At 37.3% G+C, this 16,375-nt stretch overlaps 1 protein-coding gene and 1 pseudogene across 1 annotated transcript; both read right to left on the bottom strand.

Moving 5' to 3' along the window:
- Positions 1–202: 202 nt before the first annotated feature.
- LOC131785710 (uncharacterized) lies at positions 203–2,984 on the bottom strand. The gene has a single exon (XM_059102644.2). The coding sequence runs from the start codon at positions 2,624–2,626 to the stop codon at positions 2,126–2,128; it is 501 nt and encodes a 166-aa protein (XP_058958627.2). The 5' UTR covers positions 2,627–2,984; the 3' UTR covers positions 203–2,125.
- Positions 2,985–10,619: 7,635 nt separating this feature from the next.
- Positions 10,620–16,102, bottom strand: LOC131785709 (serine/threonine-protein kinase PRP4 homolog; annotated as a pseudogene).
- Positions 16,103–16,375: the final 273 nt, after the last annotated feature.

Genomic DNA, 16,375 nt, shown 5'->3' with positions numbered 1-16,375 from the left:
GTGTGGGGAAAGGCTGCAAACTATCATACTTATACAGAAATGATCAGAGAGTAATATTCATAAATTTTCAAGTCCGGTTATCAGCTCATTCCGAATCACCCAATGTGGCAATACACTGCGCCATCTGTTGCGGAGCTGAAAAAAAGATGCAAATATTCAAACGTTCAGGATATGATGAAGTTTAATAAAACAATTATATATCTTCGAGCAGCCGAAGAGATAAAATCGCGCGTCAACAGTTAACTTTCCGATCAATTTTCGTTTAACTGATCTTTGCTTTTTGTGTGGTATGTACTTGAACTGACAATTATCGTTTTGCCGCGAGCATACACGAAGACAAGATTTAAGATATGTGGATTTTGCATTTCGATGTGCGACCACAATGTTAGAGTGTTCTGCATTCAGGCTCAGCCGTCGAATAAAAACAGATATTCGTTCACACATGTATTAAAAGAGAACGATTCCAGCTTTATAATTTTTTACTACCTTCAAATTACCCGACTAACAATGTCTATTGACACATTTCATTCTTGATCTTTTAACATGTAACACAGCCAATAAAGGTAGGTTAAAGATTCCATACGGTACTCTAGAATATTAGATACATCCTGTAGTTAGGGAGGAACTGCATTCTACTCATCTCTGAAGAAAAATGATCAAATTATATTGGAGCTTAGCATATTTCTTAGCGAGCCAGAAATACTTGAAGTTTCTTCTCCCAAGGTGTTTGAAATCAGTGTAGAAATATGTTTGTTTTCAATTTCCAGGCCAGACTGGCAAAACGACCGCGGCTGAAAAACTATGAATTGCTCGGATACTTTTCGAAAATTCGATTTGGCAAACACATCTAATTTCTTATGTAAATCTTCTGTTGTTAATTTTCAATCGCTCAGTAAATTATACCAGATGAAGCATGGCCAATATTGCATCTACCTTTTATCTTGCGATAGCAGGAGTACACAGAGAAAAATATATTGCCTTTGTATTTTTTTACACCGATATCAGGATAGAATTCTTAGAAATCCATACGATTAACCATATTTGTATATGCGCACTCAATATATTGATCGATAAAAATATGCTGGAAAGTAAAAACACAGGAAATTGACGCCAGCAAGTAATAAAATAATATGTCTTATTGAAATTTCCTCCTAAATTTGCTTATAATAAGAATCAAACTGGAATCATTTGTTTGCCCCAATTATGATTTTTATTTGCGCAACGTTTCGACAGCGTTGCGATTTATCATCGGGAAACAGAGTAAACGAGAATCTAGCGGATTTAGCAGAGATACAAGAGATTAAAGTGGGTAAGAAGGACTAATTATTTGTTTGACTATTTGCCGCGACACAAGTGAGCGCACGATTTGTGTATTCTTTGCAGTATTTCAAAAAGCAATTACATTTGTCCTCAATCGAGTCGTGCAGTTTATTGAAAACAAGACAACAATGAACAGAAAAATAAATCGCGATATCAGAGCCTACCAACGGCGCACTTTGAATCGCGTGGTTTTCTCAGCTGTTCTTTTGAACTTATCGAAAAGCGAATCGTGATTAGCATATTGTTCTTCTCTGTTTACAGTAAGGATCTTGAGTTGCTTCTTGTTTTGAATAACTTCCGATCGAGATACAGCATTTTATCCCTGACAGTTCGCACGCTTCAACATGCTCCCCAAAATTCCTTTGCGACATCGAAAACAGTTTTGATCATGTGTTTGATTCATTGCAAACAGACAAGGAATTAAAAATGTATCTCCTTAATGCACGTCTTAAATTTATGTTTTCCTTTTTCTCTCGCTGAAGGCCCACGCTTTTCCGTTATCAATTCCTAGTTAAGAATGATGATCTCTGAAATTGGTAATTAAATCGCACATTTCTTTTAGGAAATTTGCGCTCTTTTTTTCTGCATTGACAAATCTTTTCATTTCCCAATTCAGAGATCCACCGCGGCCGGATGCGTTCTTTTTTAGACTTTGGTGAGCACTCTTTGTACGTGAGGAGATTAGTTTCGCTCGTTTACCGTCACTTGTTCAAATTTAAATGGTGTCATTTTACCTGTCTGTCGATGCTTCTCTTACTTGAGGTATAAACTCAATTCACTAGGTTGTATTTACAATCAAGCTTCTTTACAGCATTTTTAAATCGTGCAAGATGTAGGTTGTTGCTAGGAACTTTCGATACTGCCTTAAACTCACACCTCGTGTCTCAATTTCCCTTTCCATTTGCTCACAAATCGCATGCCTTCTGTTCTCTGGTTTTACTAAGCTAACCAATCGCTGGAAAGCCGAAGAACGCCTCCTCTTTTGCGACTCTGTTTGTTTTATTTGCGAAAGCTCTTCAACTTCGTCTTCCTCTGTAATCTCCACAGTAACGTTTTCCTTACAAACGGATGCTTCAGGAGAGGCGCACTCACTCTGTAAAGGTGCGCCCTTTGGGGTCTTGCTGCAGTTCTCATGATCCGCATCGAGGCAGTCGTATGAGATCTTTTTCTTCGAAGTCACTTCGAAGTGGGCTTGCGATTCACTGAATTCACTGTTATCCGTGTTCTTCTGAACTCTCTTGTAGCAAAAGGGTCGGTGAATCTTGGACAAGAATCGCTCCCTCAATCGTCGAAACCTTTCCGCCATCGAGTGAGAACAACTGAAAACTTATGTGCTATGTAGTTGAAGCCGTAATCAAAGACGCAGTAGATTAAAGACTGTAGGCAATGCAATTTATCCACTGCAAAAGAAATATTGCGCACTGTTGTGATATGAAAGGATGATTAGTGTGCTGATGCTTTGTTCGAGAGAGCGATTGTTACGTAAATCCGCCCACTGGAAAATGAATTAAAATCCTCCTTGCTACTGATCAAAAGAAGCCTGTTTCGATAAGAGCAACCGCTTGAGGCGGAAAGCCGCTTGAAAACTGTACGGGTTCACGAAATGATGTGTCGTGTTTGTTTGTCTTTAAGTCTTTTCGGCTGAAAACGTGACCTGGAAAGCTAATATGACATCTAATGGCGTTAAAAAACAGGTAAATATTGGCACAAATGTGCGTCACCTCTTGTATTTACATGCCCATGATGTCAGGTAAATAAAAGCGTGAAGTCTGCTCGAGCTATAAACTGGGTGGAGAAAATGGTATTTATGATTGAAAGCAAATTTTTAATGTTCTTGTTTGAGACTGCCTTTGTTCTCTGTTGACGCAATATTATTATTATTATCATCGTTCAGTTTAGTTTATCCATTTGTGAGGGATATGTTTCAGTACAAGTGTTTGTATCAATGTAAATCAAATTTGTCAGCCCATCAAAGCTGACTTCATATTCACATCCACGATTGTCACTTTTGTAAATAGATAGCAAATCTCTATTTCTACTGGGATTATAACTCTTTTTTACTATTAATCCCGAGTTATTTCAATCAATGGAGACCAACACATATTCAATCGTCATTTAGGAAACTAGCAAAGTGACACATTGTTTATTTTATACGAGGATTAGAACTCTTTCTTGAATTGATCCCGAGTTATTTCAATCAATGGAACACAACTCATATTCAATCATCATTTAGGAAACTAGCAAAGTGACACATTATTCATAGATGTTATCTGCTAATGGGGAAAAAACACTTACTTCTTTCACGAGGTAAATTTCCTGTTAAAAATTCACCAAAGGAACAGATTTACTTTATCTGATGCACCGGGAAAGAGAGTTTTTTTTTTCTCCTACTCTCTATGATTTGAATTTGACTTAAACTTGAAATTTGATTAGTTTCCTTTGGGTATTTTTTTATGCAAAGAGTCGAGCCGAAATTACTTAAATTTGAATTTGTGCACTATCGAACTTACCAAGCACTTTCCTGATATCTTTCTGACGTCAGGAAGATATCGTGAATAACGAAGAGTTGATAATTCGTCAATTGTCGAGATACTAGCTCAAAGCCTTTAAGACGATCGTACTTTGAAAATATTGTTAAAAAAATGTCGTTCACGTCACTTTCGTCAAGATATCGGCCTGTTTAAAATGTACGTTCTAAGAAGAGCGTGATCTTCATTACAGTAGGTAGCAAAGCCAAATTGTCTTTGCACAATCGAATACCTATTTAAAAATTCATGATTCAACGAAAAGCGAGATGAGTAGTTCTTGCCAATTGAAAATTCAAGCCTCACCGGTTTGAGTATCGTCTTGGACATCACTTGACGGGGTACCGGGGATTTTTTTCTTTGCAACAATCAATATTGAATTTTAGTGATAAATTGTGAAGTCACATTGACAGTGTGTCTCATTCTTTTAAGAAAGACTTCATTCGTGTGTTGATTGTTTTATCTCAATTTTCATGTTTATTCATTTTAATTTTCTTTTCAACGGTATGCTAAAGAAAGCAACTGAGAAGATAGGACCAGAAAATGAAACAATCTGCCACAAAAATGATGCCATCATGAAAGTCAATTCAGCGACCTACTGATGCGGCGTCTTTTTAAACAGTCGAATTTGTAGGCTTTAAAAATTCCGGGAAATCATCTCGAGGAGAGTGCCTCAGTGTCCTTCGATTTTCATACGTGTACACAACAACGACTTTGTCAGTTGTGTTGTCTTTCTCTTAGAGATGGGTTACTACTTGCTTTTTTATTCATCATGGGAACTTCGTAATATTCAAACCTTTGCATTACAGTATCTGGAATTATGACCTCGTAAATTGGAATCAATGATTTCATCTAATCACACGCCCAACTTACACCACTTAATCGGTCGTGTTTTTCCAAGCGTTAACAAGGCGTATTTTCTTTGATTTCTCACTGGTTCCTTTCTGTGTTAACCTTTCTTCTGATCGGCTTATGGCCTTTCTGATCGCTGATTGTGTGGTTTCTTGTGTTGGAATGACCGATAGAAGTTCGCTCTAATTGGGCTTTCCCCGACTACCATTGACTACTACTTTGTGTGATCCTTCTTGCAGAAATTCATAAATTGGCACTTGGGCCTGCATAACAACTTTATTTACCTGAGACCAACAAACTAAAACCTTCTGACGCATTGGTTAGCAACTTAAAATAAAACAATCTTCAATTGAGCGTCAATTCCCTTACTTCGCTCTCACAGTGACCGGTTCAGAAAGTTCGCACCACGTGCAATATCTAAACCAGTCAGATGCAAAACTTCAAGGAATTACGACTTGGTCGACCGCATTTACCCGCGATTTAGGCAGTTTGGAAGGTTTTATTTTGAGTTTTCATTGTTTCTTGAAGGTAATTTCCTCTCTTCTGATCACAGCGGCCGTTGTGATTAATTTGGTTTTACGTCGCTCAATCAAAAAGCGCTCTAAAGATGCCATTCAGAATGATTAAAATTCCTTCAAGGAATATTTTAATAGATGAAAATTTACTAACCGACCAGCTTCCTTTCGTTTTCCAAGGGCATAAATGTCGTTTTCAATTGTCACCCTCACAAATTCAACCCCCCCCCCCCCTCCCTTGTATCTCATTTCCATATATTAGCCTTCAGGCGAAATTACTTAGCAATTTGTGTCCAATCTTTTGGTTCGCAGATGTTCGACTTTGCCATAACAAAAACACGTTAACTCATTTTGCCGAGCACAAGTCCTCGAGAGCACATCTGTTGAAATTCTGCATTCATAAGATACTTTGCTTGTGAAACTTTCCCCTCCTTTTTACTTGGGACGACCAAAATCTAGAGACCAAGTGTTCATTTACACATATTTTTCTTTTAGTTTTTCTTTTAGTTCAATGGATTGTTTGAAACTCTTTCTTAAGCGAACAATACTTAAAGAAAATACCTTGAGGACATGGTTCTCTGAGAGAACACACTTTCTCTCTGCGGGAACTGGCTCCCACGCATAATGTGGGAAAATGTCGCAAAATTTCTTGAAACGAATATCTCCATCGATCTGGTGTAAATACAGATGCACGGGACAACCAAGAGAGACGTTCGCTTTGTGCTTTGTCTACTGTGAAGCATAATTTTTAGGAGTTGCCGGTTAATTCCGAATGGTGGTCCACGACCGCGCAGCTTATACTCCTACTTAGGGCTCGAATGGCTAAAGTCAATAGTTCAAATTCCCAGTTCTGATGCCCCACTAAATTCAACATTTATTACAACCCCTCCGTCTTTAGAATTCAGCGAAAAATCTGAATAACTAATCTATCTTCAACCCTTCGTCGAGAGCACAATCTGTTTTTGATCATTTTAAGGAGCACTTCAACCCTTCTGCATACAAAGTTACAAAGTATAGTCGAGTAGGAAAACAGAAGAAGGTCCTAAGAACACTTTAACATTTCGCTGTAGATACAACTTCCGTGTAGCTGCAGAGGAAGTCTTAACGGATCGAGTAGCCTTTGATCGTAGGTTCCGTTGTCTCCGAGAAATGTAAATTATTTCAGTGTCTAACCAACCCGCACCGAAATATTTCTTCTAAGGGGGAGATCGTTCTACGTTTTTAAGCTTTTGGTTCGCTAAAATTGATGTAGTAGAATCCTCCGAACACAGTTTTGAAGGAAAGTTGTCGGAATTACTATAATGCGAATGCCTGCCAAACCACTCAATTCTCTCCTTAAGAGTCATATGCCGAATGCCCTTAAGGAAGGTTTCGATAGACTGTTTTCGACGTATCTCACATGGGTTTGTTAAGATTTATTTTTGGGATTCAAGAAGGTTTTTACTCGATCTAACTTGTTTTTTTCAAGGATATGCTTTAAGGAACGCCGGCTGCAATATTCAGGTGTGATAAAGGATCTAGTCATTAACTGCATTCTACACCGACAGAATAATAATTGGCTATCTCTTATTATAATGAAATGATTCCCCCGGCAAAATTGTTCTAGCCGCCATGTCTGGTTGTTTGGAGTGCGTATTGTGGCTCAAGAGATAAACAGTCCGACATTTACATTTCTTTCCAGCCTTTTATGCTAACATCTAAATTTTTTTTTTTACTTAGAAGAACGAAGTAAACATTACACGGCGACATCTGGCCGCCAACTACTGAGCTCGGTCTCTCCAATTTCCCAGCGCATCATAAACAGCCTTAACTTTATAGACGAGGCTATATTTTCATTATTTCACGTCTTGCTGCCATCCATAATTAGTATTGGGACGCAAGAACAAACTTTATTTGTCTAACATGGTCGCCGCTATGTAGCTGACCGTATAATGAATGCGGCAGTTTTTCTATCTCTGTGTCGGTATCGCAAAGGCTCCTTGCAAATCGGATACTTGGGCAAAATGCTTTATTTCAAAATCCGTTCACCTAATTTTGTTGTTTCAGTCTGTTTCTTTCCACCGTTTCATCAGATATAGTAACTACATTAAGGAGAAAATTTCATCCACAGACGACATGTCTAAAATTTGAATCAGATTCCAAATTTCTTCTGCACTTAACGCCACTCTTAACATTGTAGAATAAAAAATTCCTCTCTGAAAACCTTATCGAGTAGATTAAGATCTAACGATAAAGAAAAAAAAAACCCTCTCTTACGCAAAAAATTTAGCCGAGATTTCACAATACTTTGTCACCCTCACCGATAGAGCTTCCTTTACTGATCTTTCACATGTTTTTCTCTCAGTAGCTACAAACTTAATCTGCAATTTCAACGTAGGCTAGTTTGTTTGGAACGTTTTTGTCCCTTCTTGTGAAAAAGCGCACTATTTACCGTTATTGCCCTCTAGTCCTCTGGAGTAAATTCATTTGAAAAACTTTATGCGGAGGAAGATGTGCTACAAAAATATATCTCTTTTTGTTATGTAACAATTTAATCTTGAGACAAAATGCTAATCTACATAAGTTAATCTCACTCAATCCTCGAAATTCGTCTTGGTTTATATATTATTTTTTGTTTTGATTCAATCGTAGGCTTTTCTGGTACACAATTATGTCTTAAGAACAAATCTTAGTGAAAAGGTTTTTTAGACAGAAAAAAAAACTACCATTATCGGCGTTTCTTTTTCTCTTGCATAATGATCTACCTTGCGCTGGTGATTAGTCACGCGGCTGGATGGCCAGTCCGTTTCTCTAGTGAAGATCAACATAAACTGAAAACACGTGAGTTTTAATCGTTATGTAACTTTCCCTTGTCAGGAAAGCGCACTATACTTATTTTTCGCAGTAAGCGAGGGCATTAGTACAATTTAACGGTATATTTTCAAATCCTTTTAGCTTAATATGATTCATATGTCACGTTTTGTCTCACACATCAAAACACTAACAAGTGACCTACAGAGCGGAAAGGAAAACGATTAAGTAGCTTGTAAAAACTGATTCTTTTCGCCACAGAAATCCAGAAAGACCCACTGAAGAGTTCTGTAGCATTTTGTAGCTTCAAGCTCTTTAAACGTTAGTTTTTCGTCGTTATGTATCCTTCAGATGAAATAATAAAAATTCCAACTCCATCAAGGAAAGCTAAAGAGAACGTGGACAACCCACTGTCATATCTCCTGTCTCCTTTAAATGTTTCACGTTGAGCAAATATATCCTTATGCGAATATTTTCTGATCAAAATATTCCCATAATCGTTTCCTGCGTGATGTCTTTAATAGCAATGGAGTATATCCATAAAAAAAAAAAATACTCAATCATATCAAATTTCTCGCATCACTATTTGAACTGAGGATTGATGAGGAGGGATTGTTCTTCGGACAGAAAGAAGCGGGAAAGGAAAGTTATCTAATAGCTGCAAATATCGTGAATTTCCAGCCTTTTATCATAGTGGGGATTAAAATAATTAAAACGAAAAAAAATTTTTTAGGAAAGTATTTTATTACCTGGTCAGTATGCGTGGACAACTCTGTGACCACAGCATTGAAAATGTGTTTTTACATACCTTTTTTTTTACGATAAAATTATCTGAAATTAAATTTCTTATTTCATGCTTTCGAAATTTTCAATAAACAAAGCGCACAACACATTTTCATACTTTGTGAATATGTGCCTCTGTTTTTCTCATGATTTTTATCTTGTATGCAGTCAAATTAACTGTTTTTAGGGAGTAGAAAAATTACAGGTAATGCTATTATCATCTGTTAAACCCAAGTATAAACAAGAAATATGCTTCACCTCGGAATCATTAGCGTGTTTGCACAATTTCGTTGCAACAAGCTTACATAACTAAAACCTCACTGCTTTAAAGTTTTGACGTGAGAGAAAATCTCTCCATTTACATGAGAATGGTTCTTGTATATGTCTTCATCACACTTTAATAAATTGATTTTTACCAAAACTTTGACTTTATAAATATTATTAAATGTTTTTTTTTTTCATTTTCTTCATTTTGTAGACTCCACATGCTCCGCACTTTGGTGACCTAACCATTTTTCAGCTAGTTTCACCACCAAGCTCAAAACAATGCTTTTGCCCTATCTCTCTAGTCGTTCTTGGGGGAATTAGAGTCGAAACCACTGCACTATAAATTCAAATAGAATTATGTCTCTCACTAATTTTCCGTCTATATTCAAAACTGTCGTAGCTAGGGAGATTCTTTCAATGTGGTACGGCGAAGTCTTTAGCAAGTTTCTATGTGATTCTCATCAGCTTCCCTTCTCTCTCTCTCTTTCTCTCTCTCTCTCTATCTCTACAGCAGGTGCATCTCGAACAGTAAACGACGCGTAACAAGTAGCTCTCGGTAGCCTCGGAGACTTACTCCCGCGTCGTTCAAAATATTCCTCTCCATTTCTTCACAAATAGCGTGCCTTCTGCAACGCACAGGCAATGTTTCTTTCTCTTCTTCAAATCTTTCATCTACCTCATCAATAGCTGCGTTAAATTTTGCCGCCGTTTCACGCGATCCTTTGAAGTGATTGATGGCGAACTCGTCGAAATCTTCTGTCGATGCGGCTCGTGTGTTTCGTTCCAGAGAATTTGACTTTGTTGAGAGCGATTCACAAACTTCTTCTTTAGAATTCGACGCGAGCTTCTTATATCGCCGCGAACGCATGCTGAACCGACGCGAAACGTAGCCAAGCGGCTGGTTTAACTTGGCAGTTCGGCGAATCCCTCCGTCAGTTTTCATCGTGCTTACTATGATTTTCGCACAAATAACTGAATCCTATGTCCTTGCAACTCTTAATCCCTAATCGAATCAGGAAGTCAAGGCGCCTCAGTTCCTTGCTTAGAGAACTCCTCTTTCTCAGAAGCATCCTTTCCCTTTATTCTCGGTGGCATCCTATTGGAAAACGTGTTTAAAATTGACAGGTTTACATAGTAATAAAACAAAAAGCGCCAACAATAGACACACCTGCCGACGGAAGCCAATATTATTTAAATAAAATGCTTTCTCGCGCTCTCCGCAAAGACATAGTAAAATTTTGTAATTGCGTTCTTACAAACCTAGAAACCAGGCCAAATTTTTCCCTCTATACAAACAAAAATATGAAAGTTGGATATTTTTTCCGTCTAAAATGCAAATCCTGACACCTTAAGTGTTATGTTCAATATGTATTGCTAAAATATTTTCCATTTCAGATTTTATGTTAACAAAAATTTTCAAAAAGGTTTCACATTAACATCTTAGCGCTAGGTGTCAAATAGCAAAACGAATTTTAAGAGTTGACAAGTTGAAATCGAGGTATCACCGAGGATGTCAATTTCTATTCAAATTTAATGATATCTCGAGGTTGATCGGTTTTCAGTCGGCTTTTATTAACGCTTTTTCAGTATTAGGTCTCAAGTTCTGCCTGTGAATTTATTGTCAAATTCCCCATACTGGAGCGAGGGGTAGGTCGCTAAACACGTGAGCGGAATCTCTAACTCAATCCTGGAAAGTGGACCTAACAAGATCCGAAGAGAGAAATATAGCCGGGACTTCTTTTCTGTTTAATAATTTATTATCACGGAAGTCAACAGGGATATGGGCTCCGAAAAGCAAATTATTCAGTGGATTTTAAGGTTTGAACTAACACTTTGAAAAATAATTCCTATTTCTGCCTGTTTTTGCGTTGCAATTGCGTCATTATCGGCTACTTATACATCAAAATTAACTGTCTAGACATTTTTAAAAGGTCCAGCTTCATCCATTTCGCTTTAAAATTTACATCAATTCTTTTTTCCAAATTCTACAAAGGCCATTTCTTATCTCAACTTTCGTCTTTAAATCATAGAGAAGCTTGAATATATTTGAAAGGTTATTTTTCCGTGTTAAACAATTAGTACGCCTTTATCAAACATAAATCGTGCCAAACAATTTATCCAAAAATTGATGCTACCCTCTTTCAAAACCTTTATTATATTTAGCGGCCATGACAAGCATTACGCCATAAGTGGATCCCGCAAAAATTTCAAGCCAGTAAATTTGTCTCATGGAATTGATTGGACATGGGAAGTAAATATTATCGATAGTTCATGTTTGATTTCATGTATGACTGATTCAGTTATAGATGTCCCTTTGGTTGAACGCTTTAAAGGCTAGCGGTTCAAATTTTGGCCATTTTATGGCTAAATTTTTAATATCATTCCGTAGTTGTCACCAGTATTTTTTTTCATGCTTAACCCATTAACTTTTTTTACGGCTATTGGTTAGAATTTGTCAAATTTTACGCTTAACAGCAAAATACTTTGGCCATTTTACGGCCAATGGTAAACCCCATTGAAACCCTCTTGAATGCCATGTCGGTTGATATAGACTTTACAGTAAGCTCCTCCCGGTGCATAAGTGCACGCAATCATTTAAGGTAATTAATTTATGAAGTATTGGTTACTATCTGTTTCCTTTTTTTTCTTTGTTCCTTACCTTTTTCCTTCTCGATTTTATGCTGCTCAGCTTTGAATTTCCAACACGGGACCGCCAGCCATTAGCTATGTAAAACAGGATATTTATTTCATCGCAAAATTACTTCGATAAGAGGATCTCAATGGGGGTTAACCGTTGGCCGCAAAACGGCAACAAAAATTCAGCTGTTAAGCGTAAAAATTTCCAAATTTTAACGTTAGTCGTTAAAAAGTGTTAATTAATCTTAGAAAAAGTTCTGGTGACCACAATGGAAAGATATCAACCATTAGCGGTAGATTGGCTGACATTTTAACCGTTTTAATCCTTACGTTCATATCAAATCATAATCTCGCAGTACTTCGTCTATTACCAAACATTTCCGTAAGTTTCGTAAGCTGATACCATACTGGTCTCTCAGCTGCTTCTCAATGTTGTCACATACAGCGGAGCGGCGTTGAGAAAGTCTTTCTTTGGCAACTTTGCTACCCCGCCAACTAGGGACCCGTTCTAGCGGCGGTTTAGCCGACTGACCATCCTTTTGAGCTGACTTCATTGATCGAGGCTTCTTTTTAACTTCATGATTATCGTTATCATTCTCATTCAGTTTTCTGTAACGGAATCCTGGTGATTTAAATGGTAATTTTTGACTCTTTGCTCCTCTTTTAAATGTTTTCGAGCTACTAAAGCGAGAACGTATTCCAGAGCAGTTATTTCTGGCGTCCACTTTCCGGACACTTTTATTCTGGCGTAATTTACTTTCGTCAAAGATCCTTTCCACCTCTTTTTTGTTAGCGTCACCTGCACCTAATAATTTTCCAACTGGTCCAGCAGAAGAATGTTTCTCCTTTTCGCAAAGACGTTGGGTGTCGTTGAAAAATTCTGACTCAAATTCCAGTTGTTTGTTCTGGGATGTTTTTGTGTGTTTAGCTTTCTCCACTCTTAGAGAGGGGTCCGAGCTTCCTCTCGAAAAACTCTTAAAACCGTCAAAGTTCACGGGCGTTCTTTCTTCTTCAACCATTTTGGAGGTTTGCTGTTTTCTAACTTCAGGGGTAGTGTCAAGCATTTTATGGCAGAAGCTTTTGCTGCGCTGAAACTGTCTTGTCTTGAAATTCGAGTTATTTTGCAATCCCGTTATAACATGTGCTTTTTGATTTTCATGCGGAACACAAACCTGATCCTCCTCCCTTGAGCATTTCCCACTGGCAGATCCTCCAAGGTGGAGCTCTTTGTTACTTTCTTGAGCTTTTTTCCCTTGTCGTGGTATTTTCACTCGCTCAAAAGAATCATCGTTTTCATCACAATGAAGTTTGCTACATTGGAAAGTTTCTTCCCCATATTTTGCCGTTGCGTCTTCTTCTTTAGGTGGGTTTATTTCGTCTTGGTCATGAGAGGTAAGCCTTCTGTAAGAACAATCTGCGAGGTTGAATTTCCGCTGGAGAACACGAACGGTGAGATGGCTTTCAATTGCGCTTTTTAACATCTGAACTTTGGAATGAATCATACTGAACGCTCCTCGGCGCGAGTCTAAAATAAAAAAGCACGGAGAAACAAACGATAACATTAGAAACGATACAACTTGAGAAATTTTCAAGAAGGACCAATAGACGATTAAACTAGAAAACCGAAGAAATCCATTTAGGAAAAACCTCGTCAAAATAGTTTGTGTTGCGGATCTAAGCCGGCTAATACCCAAGTGAAGAGAAATGGCCCAACAATCAATAATTTGTTATTTGAAAATATGTCAAAAGCGTCATTTTGATTCAGGATACGCTCCATAAAGAAGTTTTCGTATAACCTCTTAATGTAGCATGAAACGATGCTTCTTTCGGTGATTGAAATGTGAGAAATTCGGCTCTTAGGCGTCAACTTACGTTTTTAATTAAAAGAGCTTGACCAATATGTTGATGACGTAAGGTTTGTCATGTCTAAATATGAAAAAAATAATAATTATGTGTGCTGAGACAAGCTTTAACGAGTCTAAAGCTCCATTTTCATTAGAAGTTTTCACTTTCTAAGAAAAAAAAACTGCCTGTTACATATGGTAGCTATGGAAAGGTTGATGGTGTAGATATTTTCAAAAAACCATTTTTCGACAAATGTTATGTTAAGATGATGTTAAGGCCTATTTACACGGCACGACTTTGTCGCATGCGACAAGCTTACGACAGGCCTACGACATGACTTAAGAGTCGTAAGCGAGTTGTAGGTTTGATTTACACGAAACAATTCGTGTCGTAAGCCTGTCGTAAGCTTGTCGCATGCGACAAAGTCGTACCGTGTAAATAGGCCCTTATACAAACAGACGCCGCCTTTTAGGGAAGTCTCCTTGTTAAGAAATTATAAGCAGTTTTCAATGTTGGATATAAGGGCCGATTTGGCGTGTGTTTATTGTGTTCAATATTTTTTAAGTTCGTAATTATTCATTTCGCAATTTACATGAGATAACCGGACCGTTTCTGAAAAGTGTTTTCAATTCAAGCTTACAATGACTTGCACTTCCGTGTTTTTGAATGAATAATTAACAAAAAGAACGAGTTCATTTCTCAAAAGCTTAATTATGTTCAGAAACAAAAAAAGGGAGAAATTGTCAGTAAAAATGAAAAACAAAAAAATAAATTTAAAGTCCAAAGTTCGATCTAGAATGACATAATTTTTCCATCGCTTATCTAAAATCAAGGAGGCTCCATGGGGTTTTTTTGACCGCGCGAGATCTGGGTGAGAACATAGCACGAGCTTTAAAGGTGTCAACATGCACAACAAACATGGTGGCTCGATACGATCGCACGATTGTTACCTGAAAAGGAGTGTTAAAAACAGTTTAACACAATACAATTACCTACGTGATGAATTGTAGATTTTCTAGCAAATACACCCGTAATATTCATAGGCCCTCTACGCCTGAAATAGAGGTAAAACGAAAGATAACACCGCGGGAAAGATTCTCAAAGGACGACAAATTCGACTTTTTTTGTTTCTTTTTGGTCGGTATTAACTTTTGCTCAGGTTTTCAGATTTCTATGTTGTTAATAGGCGTATCTTTAACATCGTTACTGATGAAGAATCGAAACACTCTCTAAATGCAATGTGTAATATAACAGCTTTGCACTCACCGTTTGTTGGTTGGAATAGATAATTCAAAACTAAGAATGACTTAAGATGGCAAACTTTGTAACACCAAGAAAAACTGATGAGCTCTATGGAGGCGAAATCCTCTCACAAGGTATGATTTCTTGTTCGTTCAATGAGCTATTTAGCGTCAAAGGTGTCTTTTCTATTAAACAGGTTCTCTTTATTCCATCCAGCTTGGATGAAATGATAAGGAATTTTGAATGCGAACACCGATATCTGGCAGATATTATTGTTTACCACCTGCGGCAAGATTGATTGACGTCGGAGGAATATTTTTTCTACTGGCGTAGTTTTCTATTTCTGTCGATTCATACCACAAAATTGGTCATTAATTCAGAATGAACGTGCCTTTTTTCTGTTTAGCATCGCTTCTAAATGGTACAGCCTACGTCTCGTCGGATGGTTTTTTCCTAATAATCTTGAATGAAAGGATAGTCTCTTTTCAGTTTCAATCTATACGTGAAATAAAAAAAAAATTTTTTTAAAAATTAAAAACATGTCAAACGCAATAAACACTGAAACTCTTTCACAGTTTCACATCTGTTGTAATTTGTTTGATGTTTTTCAGTTTTTGGTATAGAGATACTACAAATAACAGTTTAGAACTAGAAACAAACTTGTAGTTGTTCGGTTTTGAATGTTAAAATTTCAATAATTACTTACGTAAGAAGGGGAAACGCGTAAGGCTGAAAAACATTCGTTTAACTGCTATTTTCCGCAGGAAACCTGTACGTCACGTTCAGCTGCACAAGTCAATTCTGCTTTTGCCTTCGGCGCGGTAAAACACATCAATAATGTTATCTTGACAAAGCCAAATTGAGGAGAGTGTTCAATTGTCTTGTCGTTCAGACATGTTTTCATCAACAACAGGTAATTAAATTCTTTTAATATTAAATTCAGTTAATCGGGCGGTTACGGGTTTTAGTGTAAGTAAGCCAATGATTACAGACGATGTCCTGCTTAATTTAAATGTATACAACCATTTAAACCGAAAGTAGCAGATAATTAAACAAGCGAGCATTTTCAAAGTACACATGGTCCTCATCTATCTTGCTTTTTCAACTAAACGGAACTGAAGACATAATATCTAACCTGAATAGGCTACTACAAACAGTTTCTGTTACATTAATAATTCTTGGGGTCTCAAAAAAAAACTTCGAAAAAAAAGGGAGAAAAAAGCAAGGAAGGAGACTTACAATCCTGAGGGCACTGGATACGTCCTGAAACTTGCAGAAACGGTTTTTACTTCGTCGTGCACTTCTCAGCAGCAGAATTTTAGCCATGTTACAAGTAGCAGAAGTGATCAAATCCTTAACTTAAAAAATTGATAAACACATTATGTAATGTCTACTGACGTTATCCAAGCGGTCTAAAGAGAGAGGTCATTCTTGGTCCTTATAAGTACTTCAATGATTTCCAAGACGTCAGCTGCTTAAATTTTAAAGAAAAAGCGTTAAAACCCCCTGAGCAAGATCTAAAAACTGTATTTAATTATAATTGAATAATGAAATGGATTTCAGTAGTTATAGGGTATACGTAGGGATTTGTGTGGCGCA

This window comes from Pocillopora verrucosa, chromosome 14, assembly GCF_036669915.1.
Source record: "Pocillopora verrucosa isolate sample1 chromosome 14, ASM3666991v2, whole genome shotgun sequence".
Taxonomy (NCBI): Eukaryota; Metazoa; Cnidaria; class Anthozoa; order Scleractinia; family Pocilloporidae; genus Pocillopora; species Pocillopora verrucosa.
Note: the sequence above shows the minus strand (reverse complement) of the source record. Positions and strands in the feature narration are given on the sequence as shown.

Excerpts from the sequence above, each read along its gene's own strand:
- LOC131785710 (XM_059102644.2), bottom strand. The coding sequence starts at position 2,626 with ATGGCGGAAAGGTTTCGACGATTGAGGGAGCGATTCTTGTCCAAGATT.